Below are 18,176 nucleotides of genomic sequence, written 5' to 3'. Positions count from 1 at the left end.
CAATCACCGAGAAGAGGATTGTGAAGCCTGTCTATCGTTCTGACCCAAGAAGACCCTACGTGACCAGAGAGCAACGAGACTGGAAATGGCATAGAAGAGTACTGAGTATATTGACACCTTGGAGGAAGAACAGGTGCAGACGGCAGTTTCCATCCAGGACACAGATTCCGAAGAAGACTTGTCACTGCCTGTCAGCACGTGAGTACGACTGCCCCAACACCTACTCCTAAAAGATCATCGAAGGCCTTGGGTGCACCACTGTCAGAGAGCCATGGTTCGACCCGCAAGAAAATTCTCGGATTCCCAAAAAGGATGGTACTCTCAGACCCATTCTAGATCTCAGACCACTAAATCTATATATCCTGTCAGAACACTTTCACATGGTAACTCTGCAGGAAGTCATTCCACTACTACAAAAACAAGGTTGCATACTGCATTAGACCTCAAAGATGCTTATTCCCGTATACCAAATCATCCAGCTCACATAAAATACCGAAGGTTTGTGATACCAGGAAAACATTACCAATTCAGAGTACTGCCATTCGGCATAACCGCTCCCAGAGTATTCACAAAATGTCTAGCGGTAGTAGCAGCTTACCTAAAAAGACAACACATAAATGTCTTTCCTTATCTAGACGATTGGCTAATAAAATCAAGCAATTTTATACAATGTCAACAACACATTCAATACACAGTAGAAACCCTACATACATTAGGGTTCACTCTCAACTACCAAAAGTCCCATCTTCAGCCAGCACAGGTGCAACCTTACCTAGGTGCTATTCTCAATACGCAAAAAGCCTTCGCCTATCCAAATTCACAAAGGATACAAGCTTTCCAAAATTTCATAGCACAAATTCAGCCAAATCAACAATACACAGTAAGATTTATCATGAAACTATTGGGAATGATGGCATCCTGCATAGCAATAGTACCACATGCAAGACTAAACATGAGAACACTACAACAGTGCCTCTCACAGGAATGGTCTCAAGCACAGGATCAATTGCAAGATCTAGTGTTACAGGCAAACACATAGGTCCCTTCAATGGTGGAATCTCAGCAATTTAATGAAGGGGAGGTCATTTCACAACCCTGTGCCTCAGACCACAATAACAGATGCATTGATGATAGGATGGTTAGCTCATCTCAAAAGCCTTACTATTCAAGGGGAATGGGATTCAAAACAGCAATATTTTCGTATAAACCATTTAGAATTATTAGCTGTCTTCCTTGCCCTAAAAGCGTTTAAACCACTTCTCAAACACAAGACAGTTTTTATCAAAATAGACAATATGACGACCATGTATTACCTAAAGAAACAAGGTGGGACACATTCATCTCAACTGTGCCTTCTAACCCAAATAATATGGAAATGGGCAATTCACAATCGCATTCATCTGCTAGCAGAATGCTTCCCAGGAATCCACAATCAGCTAGTGGATCTCCTAAGCAGAACACAGAAACGGATACATGAATGGGAGATTCACTCTCAGGTACTTTATCAGTACTTTCAAAAGTGGGGGACACCAGAAATGGACCTATTTGCAACAAGCGAAAATGCAGAATGCCAAAACTACGCATCCAGACACCCACAGCCTCTGTCCAAGGGCAATGCTCTATTGATCAACTGGTAACAGACCGGATTTCCTAACACAAAACAAAGGACAAATCAGACATCCAAATCCCAGTGCTCTCAACTTAGCCATTTGGATCCAGAAGTCATAGAAATTAGATACTTGCAACTTCTATTAGAATGAATGGAAGTTCTCAAACAAGCATGCAAGCCTACAACTAGACAATGCTATGCTAACAAATGGAAACGATTTGTTTATTACTGTCAATCTAAAATTTCTGACCCACTTACAGCATCAATACAAGATATTGTATGTTACCTACTTCATTTACAGAAGTCAGATTTAGCTTTCTCATCTGTTAAAATTCATCTTACTGCCTTATTAGCATATTTGCAGACTATACAACATAACTCTCTTTAGAGTTCCAGTTACCAAAGCCTTCATGGAAGGACTAAAACGTATTATTCCACCTAGGACACCACCAGTTCCTGCTTGGAATCTCAATATTGTACTCACAAGACTAATGGGCCCATCTTTTGAACCCATGCATTCCTTTTGAGATTCAATGCCTAACCTGCAAAGTTGCTTTCCTAGTAGCGAATACTTCATTAAGAAGGGTTCGTGAAATACAGGCATTCACTCTTGAACCTTTTTTATAACTAATCCAAAATTTCTGCCAAACGTTGTATCCCCTTTTCACATAAACCAAACTGTGGAATTGCCAGTCTTCTTCCCACAGCCAGATTCAACCGCAGAAAGAGTCCTTCACGGTCTTGGCCTTAAAAGAGCTCAACTGTATTATGTGGATAGAACAAAATAATTTAGAAAAACTAAGCAGCTTTTCGTTACCTTTGAACAGCCACATAAAGGTAATCCCATCTTAGCTAGATGGATTGTTTAATGTATTCAAGCATGTTACATTAAGGCAAAACGACAACTTTTAATCACACTTAAAGCTCATTCCACTTGGAAAAAAAGGTGCCTCTATGGCATTTTTAGGAAACATACCAATGGCAAAGATATGCAAAGCTGCCACATGGTCTACACCACATAAATATACAAAGCATTACTGTGTAAATAGGTATGTTAGCCGGTTGAGGCTTGAATGAAAAGTCTTGATATAAAGTTTTTTTGTACAATCCATAACTCTGGAAACCTCTGGTGTAGCTATTTTGTTTTTGGTGTCAATTAAATCAAAAGTATAAACTATATTTTCATAAATTGGGGTTGGCTTTCTGGAGTGCTGAGTTTCTTTCTTCAATTGTTTTGCTGCTTTACATTTGTTCCTTTGTGTAAGCCTAACTGCTCAAAGTCACAGCTACACTGGGCTGAGATAAGGTTTCACAAACTAAAATTCACTGGTCCTAATGGGCTTGGTAGCGTATTACACTGTGAAGTCACACAACCACACCATATAGTATGCTGCATTTCCTCACAGACATGGGAACAGGTGCTTGCTCTTCAGATCACCACTGTATATTGCCCAATTCTTCATATCGGCAAGTTCCAAATCTTTATTTCCTGTTCAAATTACATGCCTTTCACTATTTTTCCTGGTTTCACACCTGTTGCAGATGTGATGAAAGTCTAACTGCAAGATGTGTAATTTTGCTATACTGTAATGTAGAATGCACTCAAGTGACAGTAAGGTGTATAATTACTTATTTAGACTCTGAAACACGGTCTTTCATTATCTTATCTGTTTTTTTTGTGTGTTTCTTGCCATAATCTTGGTGGGCTTGCAACCACAATATAATTGTGCTTCACTGTTTTCACCAGTGTTAATTTGTATTTTTCTATAGCCCCTTCCAGAACCAAAAGGTGGCCATTTCAAACAGATGGAAGGCTACTGGATTCCTGTTGGAGATAAAGAGCCTGCTATAGATGAGAGCTACATTCTGACTCCATCAGTTACGCTGAACTTGAAAGACCTTGCAAGAGTGGTATCAGCAGGGTATGGTTCCTTTATCAGTAATTCAGTTCTCATCATTACACATGTAAATGTTTTGTTTAAATCTTCAAATCTCTTTATTTGTATTTAGAAAACACACGCTCTCACCTACTTACAAAGACCAGTGAGGTGAAGTAATGGGTGAATGCAGGAAAGTGGGGGAGGGGATGCAACTTGGAAAAAGGAGGATGGAGAGGATGAGGGAGGGTAGTAGAGGTACCATCGGTCTAGGCAGGAGTTGTGAGGCAGTTTAGAGTTCAGAGGTGAGTAGGCAGGTCACCTTAGCAGACCTGAATTGAGTTTGAACAGTGAGTATGTAGGATCCCGCCCCTGTTAGTCCGAGTACCCAGAGATAGAGGGCAGGTGAATTCTCAGAAGTCCTGAGCCAGAAAATTGATACTGTCCTTAAATTTTTGTGAAGCTTAGCAGCGTGTGGTCTGCGGACGCCTTGAGGTTCTTTCAATCTATAGTACCCCACAATTTATGTAGCCAGGCGGAGTGGGCAGATGTACACTCTGCACCGCTTTTTGATATGATTACTTATCTAGAAGCACTGAGAGTGAGCATTATAGCTTTCCCCTTTATGAGCTGAATGAGTAAGTCAGTTAGTTGGTGAGTGCCAGCAGTGTATAGCTAGGGAGGCGGGTAACCTCAGTCTCAAAAATCTAATTGATGTCTTTGAGCACCTCGTCCAAATATCTCTTGAGTTTGTGTAATCTCGAGTGCCAGGGTGCAAGAGTGCCAATCTGGCCGCAGCGTCACCAGCAGGTGTCTGTCATGTCGGGTTTCTACTTGGTGAGACCAGCAGGGCTATACATTCTATTGTGATTCTGGCAATTAATATGTTTCTTTCTCTGCTAAGTTGATGAAGGAGGTACAGATTCTGTGGACAAAGCCATCCCACTCGTGTGGATGTAAAGAGATGCTTAATTTCGCTTTTCCAACAGCTTTGGGCAAGGGATTTGCCAATGTCCATAGGGATGTTCACAAGGTTTTATGTTTTGTAAAGCAATTGTTTAGCTTTGGACTTGGTGAAAACCCATTTTTCAAATTTTGTTAGCGATCTATCGCTGGAGTGTGGGCTGTGTGACTTAACGAAGCTGGCTTTTTATGTAGTGTACCAAAAGGAAACACACTGTGTAGACAGTCCAGACAAACCTTATTGGTTTACGGGGTTTTAATTATTTATTCCATATGTGTTCAGCATTTGTCATACACACAGAGTCAGTAAATGAGACACAATTTAGAAAAGTAATATAGATTTCTGTATCAATTTAGACTCCAAGATCTTCGCGATCTGGTACTTTTTGAAGTAGCGATATTAGAAATGACAGAAAATACAGCTGTCAGATTTGAGGCATGAGTCTCAAACTAGGTAGTGTTTTCCTATGAGAGAAGCATACACAGCAAAGGGTCTCGAACGCTACACGCTAAAGACAATGGGAAATAGTACCTGTAAGAAAAGACTATAAGTGAAGACTGGTGGTGGTGGGATGGGGGGGAGAATCTGTCTGGCAGAACCCAGAAGGGGTCTTGGATCTCAAGACCACAGAGGCACTGTCCGCTTCCATGTACTCGAGCTGGAAGGCTTGGCTGCATATATGTGTTCGGCGGGTTGACAAGTTTGAGGCTCTCATGGTTCTGGTGCACCTGCAGAAGAGGAGAAAGAAACACAGAAGGACGACTGCTGGCGTGGAGCTGGCCTCTCTCGAAGTCCCATGTTGTGCTGATAAGTTTTGGCTGCTGTATTCGTACTGAATAAAAACAATCCTTGGTGCGTGCAGCAAGCAGCGGTACCCTGGGTATTGGAGCAGGGAGGTCCCACCCGTGCTGAGCATCTCGAACTGGATGGGTCGACGGGGCTGACCTCCTAGACACTCGGTATCCTCTTCCCAGGAAGTTGCTCACTCGGTGGACCCAAGGGTCAGCAGACCATGGGACCGGGAAGCTCTCAGCTGGTGCGTGTTGGTGCAGGAAAGAGGCTCCTCCACTCCAAGGGAGATCCTGGGCGGTTGGCCGAAGTGCTGGCAAACTTCCAAGGCTCTAGGACAGGGGTCTTCAAACCGGGTGGCTGGATCCTGGGCGGCGGAGGGGTGGGGTGGGTAGGTGGGGGGGAGGGGGCAGGCTCTTGCAGAAAGAAGCATTATTCTGCTGACAAGGCTTTGGTTTAAGCTGAAAAAACACAAGCCGCATTAAACCGTTCTGTAATGTGCCATCTGATATTCACACCGTGGATACTTGTACAGGTTAGTAAGGCCTGCCTGAACAGAATAGTATGTTTGAAATACTTGGATTGCATTTTTAAAACAGTATTGGAACTTAAATGCAATGTTTAAATAATTCTGACATATTTAAAAATTGCCAATTTAATAGAATTATTATGAAATATGAGGAGGGGGGCCACAGTGCTTTTTTTTTTCACGGGATTAGGGCCCGTGAAATTCAAACGTTTGAAGACCACTGTTCTAGGAGGATGCACAGGTGCAGGGCAAGTTTGGTATTTGAAATTGTCAGGACAGGAGCATGCCGGCAGGGTTTTGTACCAAGCGCACAGCTAATGCACAGTTCTCATTTCTTCGGCTTTTCTTTGTCCTTCTTTCTATTGTACTCAGGCAAATCTGAGTTCCCAGTGTCAGGGGCCTACCTAAATACTAAATTTAGGGACGTTCAGGGGAGTGTAGGGTAGTAACCAATGGGCTACTTAACCCTTAAGGTGTCTATACCCCCAGATGACCACTTCCTGTGGGGAGTGGGCATTTTCTTTAGCTAGAGTGCCTAGTTCCACCAAAACCAAGATGGTGGAACCCTTCTTTCGTGGAGCACAACAGGTAGCCCACCTTAGGGCTGGAGCAGCACACCTACTGCATAGATAATTTCCTGTCTGTGCTAGTGCCAGATGGGTGTCATGGCAGGGGGTGGCATTCTCCAGGTCTGGAGGAAGCTGGGGGGTCACATAACAGAGGTGGCAGGGGCTTTGAAGCCCCTGGTCTTGTTAAGCATATTCACTAACAATCCTGCTGGAGGAGGCGATGACACCTTCTCTGGAGCAGGCATTGATTGTTTACTGACCCCAGAGACCTCTGTCTCTCTCCTGCAGGGGAGTGAGAAACTAGTCTGTGGTGGCATACTGGTCAATACCGGTCAGCCAGCAACACTGAAGGGCAAGTAGGTTCAGGGGCACTTCTAAGGTGCCCTCTGGGCTAATGTCCTTATAGACCCAATACTGGCATCAGTTTGGATTTATTAGGACAAACTGTTTGGTACCAAGCACCATAGGTTTCAGTAAAACTATCATGTAGCTGGGGGACTCTGCGACATGACCAATGCCAGGTACATATACTTAAGATGGCTTCTCTGTTCACTTGTAATTGAACTAGACGGCAAAGGGGCATATCTGCTCCTGCAGACCTAGCTTCAAATGTAATATAATGTACCCTGCCTTAGGGCTATAAGGCCTGCCGTAGACTTATCAAAGGGTAGTGCCAGGCATTTGTTGAACACAGTCAATAAGTGAGACACTCACTGAAGAAGAAACTGGAGACCAATTTTAGAAAAATATAGTTACTTTTATGGAATGTCACAAGAGTGTAAGTACTGTTTCAGTTTATCAATTGTTGCAGGTAAGTAACAATTCACTCAAATGCCTTTTTACGTGGTAAAGTAACTTCCTTTGTATAAAGTACTTATATTGCATAGGGATCCTTGCAGTCGATTCACAGGGGTCCCTTTTTGGTCTTAGGGCACTAGGGAAACAAAGTTATAAGGAACACTGCAATTCAGTTTTACCTGCCTGGGGTAGTGTGGGTACAGAAGTGCTGGACATGTCTGGTTCCATGCGCACTGCACGGTTGCTTTAGAGGGAGACCACGTAGAAACAGACTGCAGTGAAAGACTTGGAGAGTAGCCTGGGAGGTCCCTATGGGGGTACTTGGTCGATGGGGGTCCTTCGGAGCAAGGAAATACCATCGATTTTCGTAGACCTGGGCCGTGGAGCTCGGGTACGGTAGGTTTTGATTGGTGCTCTGCATCAAGGCGCCCACAATGCTAGGGTGTACTTGCAAGAAGGAGATAAAAACAGGGCAGCCGGCCCACTCTCAGTGATGGCCTCTGTGATACTGATGTCTCGACAGCTGGTCTGTTGATGGCATTGCAGTCCGGTCTCGACTCAAACAGGCTCTGGTTGTTGCATGGGGTCCGGTACCCTGGGTATTGGTGCAGTTTGGCTCTGGTAGGTCCTGGGGTCTTCTCTCTTTTTGGTGAGATGGGTCGGTCCTGCTGGAGCTCGATGACTTCCTCCTAGCCAATTTCTGCATCAGTGGGCCCGGTGGTTAGCAGGGTTGTGAACCGGACATTGCAGTTAGTGCCTGCAGGATTCAGGGAAGTGGTTCTTATACTTCAAGGGAAATGTTGATGCCTCAGCAAAGTGCTGGGGACCCTCTGAGTCTTTTGGAGGATGCACAGCTGCAGGGCTAGTCAGGTTGTCGGGACAGGAGCAGTTAAGTAGGGAGTGCTTTGTGCAAAATTCCACCAGCAGTCCACAGTTTTTGCTTCCTTGGTTCTTCTTTGTCCTCTTCTTTCTTCAGTTAGTCGAGTCTGTTTTTCTTGTTTAACAGGGCCACCTAATTTCTGAATATCAGGGCATTTAGGGGAGGGGAGTGGAGTTGAGTGTAGGGTAGTAGCCAATGGGCCACTTAACTTTGGGGTGACCCCCTATATGATCACTTCCTGTGTGAAGTGGGCTTAACCCTATCCCAGAGTTCATAGTTCCACCAAAACAAGGCAGTACAACCCTTCTTTTATGGAACACATCAGGCTTGCCCACCTTAGGGCTGTATCTAGCCTGGCAGTGCACCATGCCTTCCTGCATAGCTAATGTCCTATCTGTCCCAGTGCAAAATGGGTGTTGGGTCAGGGGTGGCAACTCATCGGTCTTGGGGAAGCTGGGGACGGAATTCCAAATGCGGCAGGTTCTTTGAAGCCCCTGGCCTTGGTATGCCGATTCACTAGCCATCCTGCTGGAGGAATTGAAAACACCTTCCTCTGGAGCAGGCATTGTTTCTGGCCCCAGAGTGTCAGCCCACCCCCTTCCAGAGGGCTGCAAACATTTCTGTGGTGTCACTGTTCAATATCAGTCAAACAGCACAGTAGAGGACTAGCAGGTTTTAGGGGGGGCCTCTAGGGTGCCCTCCAGGTGTATGTCATAATCAATCCAAGACTGGTATCAGCATAGATTTATTACGATGATGTGTTTAATACCCAACACCATAGGTTTCAGTGAAACCATTATTTAGCTGGAAAATGCTTGCCAACTAGTGCCCAGTACATAATGCCCAGTACATACCTTAAGATGGCTTCCCTGTTTACTTGCAGTGTTTAAGTGTAGGAAAATGCCACTGTTGGCATGGTTACCCCCTAACTTTTTGCCTTCTGTTGATGCCAGCCAGCTTTGATTGAAAGTGTGCTGGGACCCTGCTAACCAGGCCCCAACACCAGTGTTCTTTCCCTAAAACGGTACCTTTGTCTCCACAATTGGCACAGCCCTGGCACACAGTTGAGTCCCTTGTAAATGGTACCCCTTGTACCAAGGGCCCTGTGGTCAGGGAAGGTCTCTAAGGGCTACAGCATGTCTTATGCCACCCTGGGGACCCCTCACTCAGCACATGCACACTGCCTCACAGCTTGTGTGTGCTGGTGGGGAGAAAAAGACAGAGTTGGCATGGCACTCCCCTCAAAGTGCCATGCCCACAACCCAGTGCCTGTGGCATAGGTAAGTCACCCCTCTAGCAGGCCTTACATCCCTAAGGCAGGGTGCACTATACCACAGGTGAGGGCATAGCTGCATGAGCACTATGCCCCTACAGTGTCTAAGTCAATTCTTAGACATTGTAAGTGCAGGGTAGCCATAAAGAGTATATGGTCTGGGAGTTAGTCAAACACAAACTCCACAATTCCATAATGGCTACACTGAATACTGGGAAGTTTGGTATTAAACATCTCAGCACAATAAATCCACACTGATGACAGTGTGGGATTTATTGAGAATTGCACACAGAGGGCATCTTAGAGATGCCCATGCATGCCGGCCCAACTGCTAGTGCTAGGCTGACCAGTCTATGCCATCCTGCCACTTCCAGACCAGTTTCTGGCCACATGGGGTGAGTACCTTTGTGCACTTTGTGACCAGTAACTAAGCCTGTCCTGGGTGGATGTGCTTCACACCTCCCCCTACAGAAACTGTAACACCTGGCAATGAGCCTCAAAGGCTCCTGCCTGGTGTTACAACGCCCCAGGGCACTACAGCTAGTGGAGATGCCTGCCCCCCGGACACTGCCCCCACTTTTGGCGGCAAGTCCGGGGAGATAATGAGAAAAACAAGGAGTCAGCCCCTCAGCCTGGTTCAACCCTAAGGTGACCAGAACTGATGTGACCCCCTTCTTAGAAAATCCTCCATCTTGCTTTAGAGGATTTAACCAAATAGGAATAGGGAAGTGCCCCTCTTCCCAAAGGTAGGAGGCACAAGGAGGGTGTAGCCGCACTCCGGGACAGCAGCCATTGGCTACTGCCCTCCAACCCTAACTCACCCCTAAATTTAGTATTTAGGGGCTACCCTGAACCCAGGAAATGAGAATCCGGACGACCTACAAGGAAGGACTGCTAACCTGAAAACCCAGCATACAAGAAGGAAGCCGACACCTGCTTTTGCCCCAGACCTACTGGCCTGTCTCCTGATTGAAAGAACCTGCAACAGAGATGCATCCTGCGGGCCTACCGACTGCTGCCAACTCAGTGCTGCACTGCAAGTACAAAGGACCAAGAAACTTCTGTGGACAGTGGCCCTGTATAAATCAGTAAGAACACGCAGATCAGATATTTAGTGAACCTGTTAAGGCACGTATAATAACACCTAGGATAGAGAAAAAATATAAACCTGCACCTTCCGACCCAGATTACATCACCCATCAGGTACCTCCAGATTCTGTGGTAGTTAGCGCTGTCAGAAAAAGAGCAAACAGCCAGTCATCAGGAGATGCTCCCCCACCTGATAGAGAGCCGGAAATTCGATGCTGCAGGGAAAAGAGTTGCATCCCAGGCAGCAAATCAGTGGAGGATAGCCAACTCACAAGCACTTTTAGCTCGCTATGACAGAGCCCATTGGGACGAGATGCAAGACATAATCCAGCATCTCTCCAAAGAACACCAAAAAAGAAAAAGAGCACAACAAGTAGTGGAAGAAGGGCAAGCCATTACTAACAATCATATACGATCTGCCCTAGATGCAGCAGACACCGCTGCTAGAAGTGTCAATACTGCAGTCACAATACACAGGCATGCATGGCTCAGATCTTCTGGATTTAAACCAGAAATACAGCAGGCAGTGTTAAATATGCCGTTCGATTTAAAAAAAATATATATATATATATATATATATATATCTTTTTGTGCCAGAAGTTGACACAGCCATAGAAAAATTAAGAAAGGGTTCAGACACAGAAAAAAGCAATGGGCGCACTGTACTCGACACAATACAGGGGATCCTTTCGGTAATCTCAGTTTCGAGGTGGGTTCTGGCCACAGACAAGAGGCATTCGCATGACCGGCAAAACCAACCTACCAACCGCAATACCAACTGGGTGGTTTTAGGGGCATGTATAGGGGACAGTACCCCAGAAATAGAGGCAAATTTCAGACCTCTAAGCAACCTCCACACCACCCTAAACATTGACTTACCTCATTCCCTTTCACTCCACACCCCTCCTGTGGGGGGAAGACTACAACAGTTCCACACAAATTGGCAAAACATGACCACGGACAATTGGGTACTACCATGTTCGATGGCATCTGTCGCTGTAGATACGCATGTTCTGCAATAGCTCGCCATCTGGTGTTGGGCCGGAGTGTTACAAGTTGTTTTTCTTCGAAGAAGTCTTTCGAGTCACGGGACCGAGTGACTCCTCCTTTTGTCTCCATTGCGCATGGGCGTCGACTCCATCTTCGATTGTTTTTTTTCCGCCATCGGGTTCGGACGTGTTCCTGTCGCTCCGAGTTTCGGAACGGAAAATTAGCTAATTTCGGAAGATTTTCTTCGGTATTGTTGCGTTCGGGATCGGCGTACTTAGATTCCACACCGCATCGAAGATCGAAGAGCTCCGGTGCCCTTCGGGGTAGTTTTTCGATCCTCCGTCGGGGCCTGGTCGGCCCGACCGCGTGCTGAAGAACGCCGATGGAACGGACCCCGTTCCGTTTCTGCCCCAAATGCCACAATAAATACCCCTACACAGACCAACACTTGGTCTGCAACCTGTGCCTGTCACCTGAGCACAGCGAAGACACCTGCGAGGCCTGTCGTGCGTTCCGGTCCCGAAAAACACTCCGAGACCGTCGAGCCAGAAGACTTCAAATGGCGTCCGCACCGACAGCCCAACGGGAGTTCGAGGAACAGGAAGAAGAAGGTACCTTCTCGATCCAAGACTCAGACTCCGAAGGATTCGACGATACACAAACCGTGAGTAAGACGTCGAAAACCACACAAAGAAACATTTACAAGGCCCAGGGGACGCCACTGCCACCAGGCCATGGCTCGACCCATAAATTCGGTGACCGACCGTCGGCACCGAAAAAGGCCCAAACAGTGCCGAGATCGTCCGACTCCGGTCGAGACACCGGCACGCAGCCTTCTCGGGACCGAGAAAGTGCTGGAGACAAGCCTCGACACCGAGATGCCGGTGTGGACACGGCTCGACGCCGAGACAGCGGCACCGAAACAGATCGACGCCGAGAGGTTTCGGCCCCGAAAAGGAAAAAAGTCACCTCGGAGCCGAAAAAACACGCAGACAAAGTTTCGATGCCGAAACAAACTGCAAGCGACCCAGCTTCAGGCTCTTATACAGAAGAGCACTCGCTAACCTCCCAAATGCAAAAGCATAGGTTTGAGGAAGAGCTACAAGCAACTGATGTGGACCATACGCAAAAGCGTATCTTCATTCAGCAGGGGACAGGAAAAATAAGCACCCTTCCCCCCATTAGGAGAAAGAGAAGGTTGGAGTTCCAGACGGAACAAGCACCACAACCAAAAGTGGTGAAAAGAGTTACACCACCACCCTCTCCTCCGCCCGTGATTAACATTTCACCAGCACAAACTCCATCACACTCCCCAGCTCACACCACCATGAGCCAGGGTGACCAAGATCAGGACGCATGGGACCTATACGACGCCCCAGTGTCAGATAACAGCCCGGAGGCATACCCTACAAAGCCATCTCCACCAGAAGACAGCACCGCGTACTCTCAGGTGGTGGCTAGAGCAGCACAATTTCACAACGTAAGCCTCCACTCAGAACAGGTCGAGGATGATTTCTTGTTCAACACACTCTCCTCCACCCACAGCTCCTACCAAAGCCTGCCTATGCTCCCTGGTATGCTCCGGCACGCAAAAGACATATTTAAGGAGCCGGTCAAAAGTAGGGCAATCACACCAAGGGTGGAAAAAAAGTATAAGCCGCCTCCTACGGACCCGGTTTTCATCACTACACAGCTGCCACCAGACTCTGTTGTTGTAGGAGCAGCTAGGAAAAGGGCCAACTCTCACACATCTGGAGATGCACCACCCCCAGATAAAGAAAGCCGCAAGTTCGATGCAGCTGGTAAGAGAGTCGCAGCACAAGCTGCAAACCAGTGGCGCATCGCGAACTCCCAGGCACTACTTGCGCGCTATGACCGAGCCCACTGGGACGAGATGCAACATCTCATTGAACATCTGCCCAAGGACTTCCAAAATAGGGCAAAACAAGTGGTTGAGGAGGGACAAACCATCTCCAACAACCAGATACGTTCCTCCATGGACGCTGCAGATACAGCTGCACGGACAATTAATACATCTGTAACTATCAGAAGGCATGCATGGCTCCGAACGTCTGGATTTAAACCAGAGATTCAACAAGCAGTTCTCAATATGCCTTTTAATGAAAAAGAACTGTTCGGTCCAGAAGTGGACACAGCGATTGAGAAACTCAAAAAAGATACGGACACTGCCAAAGCCATGGGCGCACTCTACTCCCCGCAGAGCAGAGGGAATTACAGCACATTCCGTAAAACGCCCTTTCGAGGGGGGTTTCGGGGTCAAAGCACACAAGCCAGCACCTCACAAGCAACACCGTCCACTTACCAGGGACAGTATAGAGGAGGTTTTCGGGGACAATATAGAGGAGGGCAATTCCCTAGAAATAGAGGGAGATTTCAAAGCCCCAAAACCCCTACTACTAAACAATGACTCACATGTCACTCACCCCCTCCACACAACACCAGTGGGGGGAAGAATAGGTCATTATTACAAAGCATGGGAGGAAATCACTACAGACACTTGGGTTCTAGCAATTATCCAACATGGTTATTGCATAGAATTTCTACAATTCCCTCCAAACATACCACCAAAAGCACAAAATTTAACAACACACCATTCCAATCTCCTGGAGATAGAAGTGCAGGCACTATTGCAAAAGAATGCAATCGAATTAGTGCCAAACACACAAATAAACACAGGAGTTTACTCACTGTACTTTCTGATACCAAAGAAGGACAAAACGCTGAGACCAATCCTAGACCTCAGAGTAGTGAACACTTTCATCAAATCAGACCACTTCCACATGGTCACACTACAAGAAGTATTGCCATTGCTAAAACTGCACGACTACATGGCAACTTTAGACCTCAAGGATGCTTATTTCCATATACCAATACACCCATCGCACAGGAAATACCTAAGGTTTGTATTCAAAGGAATACATTACCAATTCAAGGTACTGCCTTTCGGATTAACAACCGCACCAAGAGTCTTTACCAAATGTCTAGCAGTAGTCGCAGCACACATAAGAAGGCAGCAAATACATGTGTTCCCATATCTAGACGACTGGCTAATCAAGGCCCATTCGTTAATAGAGTGCTCAAATCACACAAATCATATCATACAAACCCTCTTCAAACTTGGGTTCACCGTCAATTTCACAAAATCCAAAATTCTGCCACGCAAGGTACAACAATACCTGGGAGCCATAATAGACACATCAAAAGGAGTAGCCACTCCAAGTCCACAAAGAATTCAAAATTTCAACACCATCATACAACGCATGTATCCAACACAAAAGATACAGGCAAAGATGGTATTACAACTCCTAGGCATGATGTCATCATGCATAGCCATTGTCCCAAACGCAAGACTGCACATGAGGCCCTTACAACAATGCCTAGCATCACAGTGGTCTCAAGCACAGGGTCACCTTCTAGATCTGGTGTTAATAGACCGCCAAACTTACCTCTCGCTTCTGTGGTGGAACAACATAAATTTAAACAAGGGGCGGCCTTTCCAAGACCCAGTGCCACAATACGTAATAACAGATGCTTCCATGACAGGGTGGGGAGCACACCTCGATCAACACAGCATACAAGGACAATGGAACGTACATCAAACAAAACTGCATATCAATCACCTAGAACTTCTAGCAGTTTTTCAAGCACTAAAAGCTTTCCAACCAATAATAGTTCACAAATACATTCTCGTCAAAACAGACAACATGACAACAATGTATTATCTAAACAAGCAGGGAGGGACGCACTCCACGCAGTTAAGCCTGCTAGCACAAAAAATTTGGCATTGGGCAATTCACAACCAAATTCGCCTAATTGCACAGTTTATACCAGGGATACAAAATCAACTCGCAGACAATCTCTCTCGAGATCACCAACAGGTCCACGAATGGGAAATTCACCCCCAAATTCTGAACACTTATTTCAAACTCTGGGGAACACCTCAGATAGACTTGTTTGCGACAAGGGAGAACGCAAAATGCCAAAACTTCGCATCCAGATACCCACACAAACAATCCCAAGGCAATGCCCTATGGATGAACTGGTCAGGGATATTTGCTTACGCTTTTCCTCCTCTCCCTCTCCTTCCTTACCTGGTAAACAAACTCAGTCAAAGCAAACTCAAACTCATATTGATAGCACCAACTTGGGCAAGGCAACCCTGGTACACAACGCTGCTAGACCTATCAGTGGTACCCTGCATCAAATTGCCCAACAGGCCAGATCTGTTGACACAGCACAACCAAAACATCAGACACCCAGATCCAGCATCGCTGAATCTAGCAATCTGGCTCCTGAAATCCTAGAATTCGGGCACTTACAACTTACCCAAGAATGTATGGAAGTCATAAAACAAGCAAGAAGGCCATCCACCAGGCACTGCTATGCAAGTAAATGGAAGAGGTTTGTTTGCTACTGCCATATTAATCAAATACAACCATTACACACAACTCCAGAACATGTAGTGGGTTACTTGCTTCACTTACAAAAATCTAACCTAGCTTTCTCTTCCATTAAGATTCACCTTGCAGCAATATCTGCATACCTGCAGACTACCTATTCAACTTCCCTATATAAAATACCAGTCATTAAAGCATTCATGGAGGGCCTTAGGAGAATTATACCACCAAGAACACTACCTGTTCCTTCATGGAACCTAAATGTTGTCCTAACTAGACTTATGGGTCCACCTTTTGAACCCATGCACTCCTGCGACATACAGTTCCTAACCTGGAAGGTGGCATTTCTCATCGCCATTACTTCCCTGAGAAGAGTAAGCGAGATTCAGGCGTTTACTATACAGGAACCTTTTATACAACTACACAAAAATAAAGTCGTCCTAAGGACCAATCCTAAATTTTTGCCAAAGGTTATTTCACCGTTCCATCTAAATCAAACAGTGGAACTTCCAGTGTTCTTTCCACAGCCAGATACCGTAGCTGAAAGGGCACTACATACATTAGATGTCAAAAGAGCATTGATGTATTACATTGACAGAACAAAGAACATCAGAAAGACTAAACAACTCTTTATTGCATTTCAAAAACCTCATGCAGGAAACCCAATTTCAAAACAAGGTATAGCCAGATGGATAGTTATATGCATCCAAATCTGCTACCTTAAAGCTAAACGACAGCTGCCCATTACACCAAGGGCACACTCAACCAGAAAGAAAGGTGCTACCATGGCCTTTCTAGGAAACATCCCAATGCAAGAAATATGTAAGGCAGCCACATGGTCTACGCCTCACACATTCACCAAGCACTACTGTGTAGACGTGTTATCCGCACAACAAGCCACAGTAGGTCAAGCCGTATTAAGGACATTATTTCAGACTACTTCCACTCCTACAGGCTGATCCACCGCTTTTGGGGGAAATAACTGCTTACTAGTCTATGCAGAACATGCGTATCTACAGCGTCAGATGCCATCGAACTGAAAATGTCACTTACCCAGTGTACATCTGTTCGTGGCATCAGTCGCAGTAGATTCGCATGTGCCCACCCGCCTCCCCGGGAGCCTGTAGCAGTTTGGAAGTTAACTTCAATTATTTATATATGTATCATCTCAACCTTAAATAGGTGCATACTTAGTCACACCATTGCATGGGCACTATTACTACAATTCAACTCCTACCTCACCCTCTGCGGGGAAAAACAATCGAAGATGGAGTCGACGCCCATGCGCAATGGAGACAAAAGGAGGAGTCACTCGGTCCCGTGACTCGAAAGACTTCTTCGAAGAAAAACAACTTGTAACACTCCGGCCCAACACCAGATGGCGAGCTATTGCAGAACATGCAAATCTACTGCGACTGATGCCACGAACAGATGTACACTGGGTAAGTGACATTTTCATTATCTGACATGGCTGCTGCCTAGAGTTGATACACACTCCTCCATATATTCCACCAAGGTCACACAAACTATCCACAGAACACATCAGTCTGTTAAAAGAAGAGGTCCACTCTCTACTATTCAAACAAGCTATAAAATTGGTACCACAATCTCAAATAGGGACAGGAGTTTACTCACTATATATTTTCTAATTCCCAAAAAAGATGGCACCCTCAGGCCAATATTAGATCTCAGGACCCTCAATCTATACATCCTGTCAGAAAATTTTCATATGGTAACTCTACAGAATGTCATCCAACTACTACAAAAACACGATTTCTTGACAGCATTAGACCTCAAAGATGCGTATTTCCATATACCCATCCATCCTGCGCACTGAAAATATCTCAGGTTTGTTATTCAAGTAAAGCCCTATCAGTTCAAAGTGTTGCCCTTTGGAATAACAACAGCTCCAAGGGTATTCACAAAGTGCCTAGCGGTAGTCGCAGCCTACCTAAGAAGACAACATATACATGTCTTTCCATATATAGATGATCGGCTAATAAAATCAAACAGTCATACGCAATGCCATAATCATACACATTATGTAATTCAAACCTTGCACACACTAGGGTTCTCAATAAACTACCAAAAATCACACATACAACCGGCACAAATACACCAGTATTTGGGTGCAATACTAAATACTCAGAAAGCTCTAGCATGTCCAAATACACAAAGGATACAAGCTTTCCAAAATGTAATCACACAAATACAGACAAATCAACGATACACTGTCAGATTTGTCACGAAGAATTTAGGGATGATGGCATCATGTATTGCAATTGTTCCACACGCAAGACTAAACATGTGGCCCTTACAACAGTGCCTTGCACAACAATGGTCACAGGCACACGGTCAACTTCAAGATCTAGTGTTGATAGAACGCCAAAA

The 18,176-nt window shown here is 45.6% G+C and overlaps 1 protein-coding gene across 1 annotated transcript in view; it reads left to right on the top strand.

The window, feature by feature from the left end:
* Window positions 1–18,176, top strand: part of MDN1 (midasin AAA ATPase 1) — a 1,740,009-nt gene that overhangs the window by 448,618 nt on the left and 1,273,215 nt on the right. Inside the window, exon 23 of the mRNA XM_069235499.1 lies at window positions 3,380–3,531. Coding sequence (XP_069091600.1) covers window positions 3,380–3,531 — 152 coding nt within the window. The remainder of the gene's footprint in view (window positions 1–3,379; window positions 3,532–18,176) is intronic.

This window comes from Pleurodeles waltl, chromosome 5, assembly GCF_031143425.1.
Source record: "Pleurodeles waltl isolate 20211129_DDA chromosome 5, aPleWal1.hap1.20221129, whole genome shotgun sequence".
Lineage (NCBI taxonomy): Eukaryota > Metazoa > Chordata > Amphibia > Caudata > Salamandridae > Pleurodeles > Pleurodeles waltl.
This window is presented reverse-complemented; position numbering and strand designations above follow the sequence as displayed.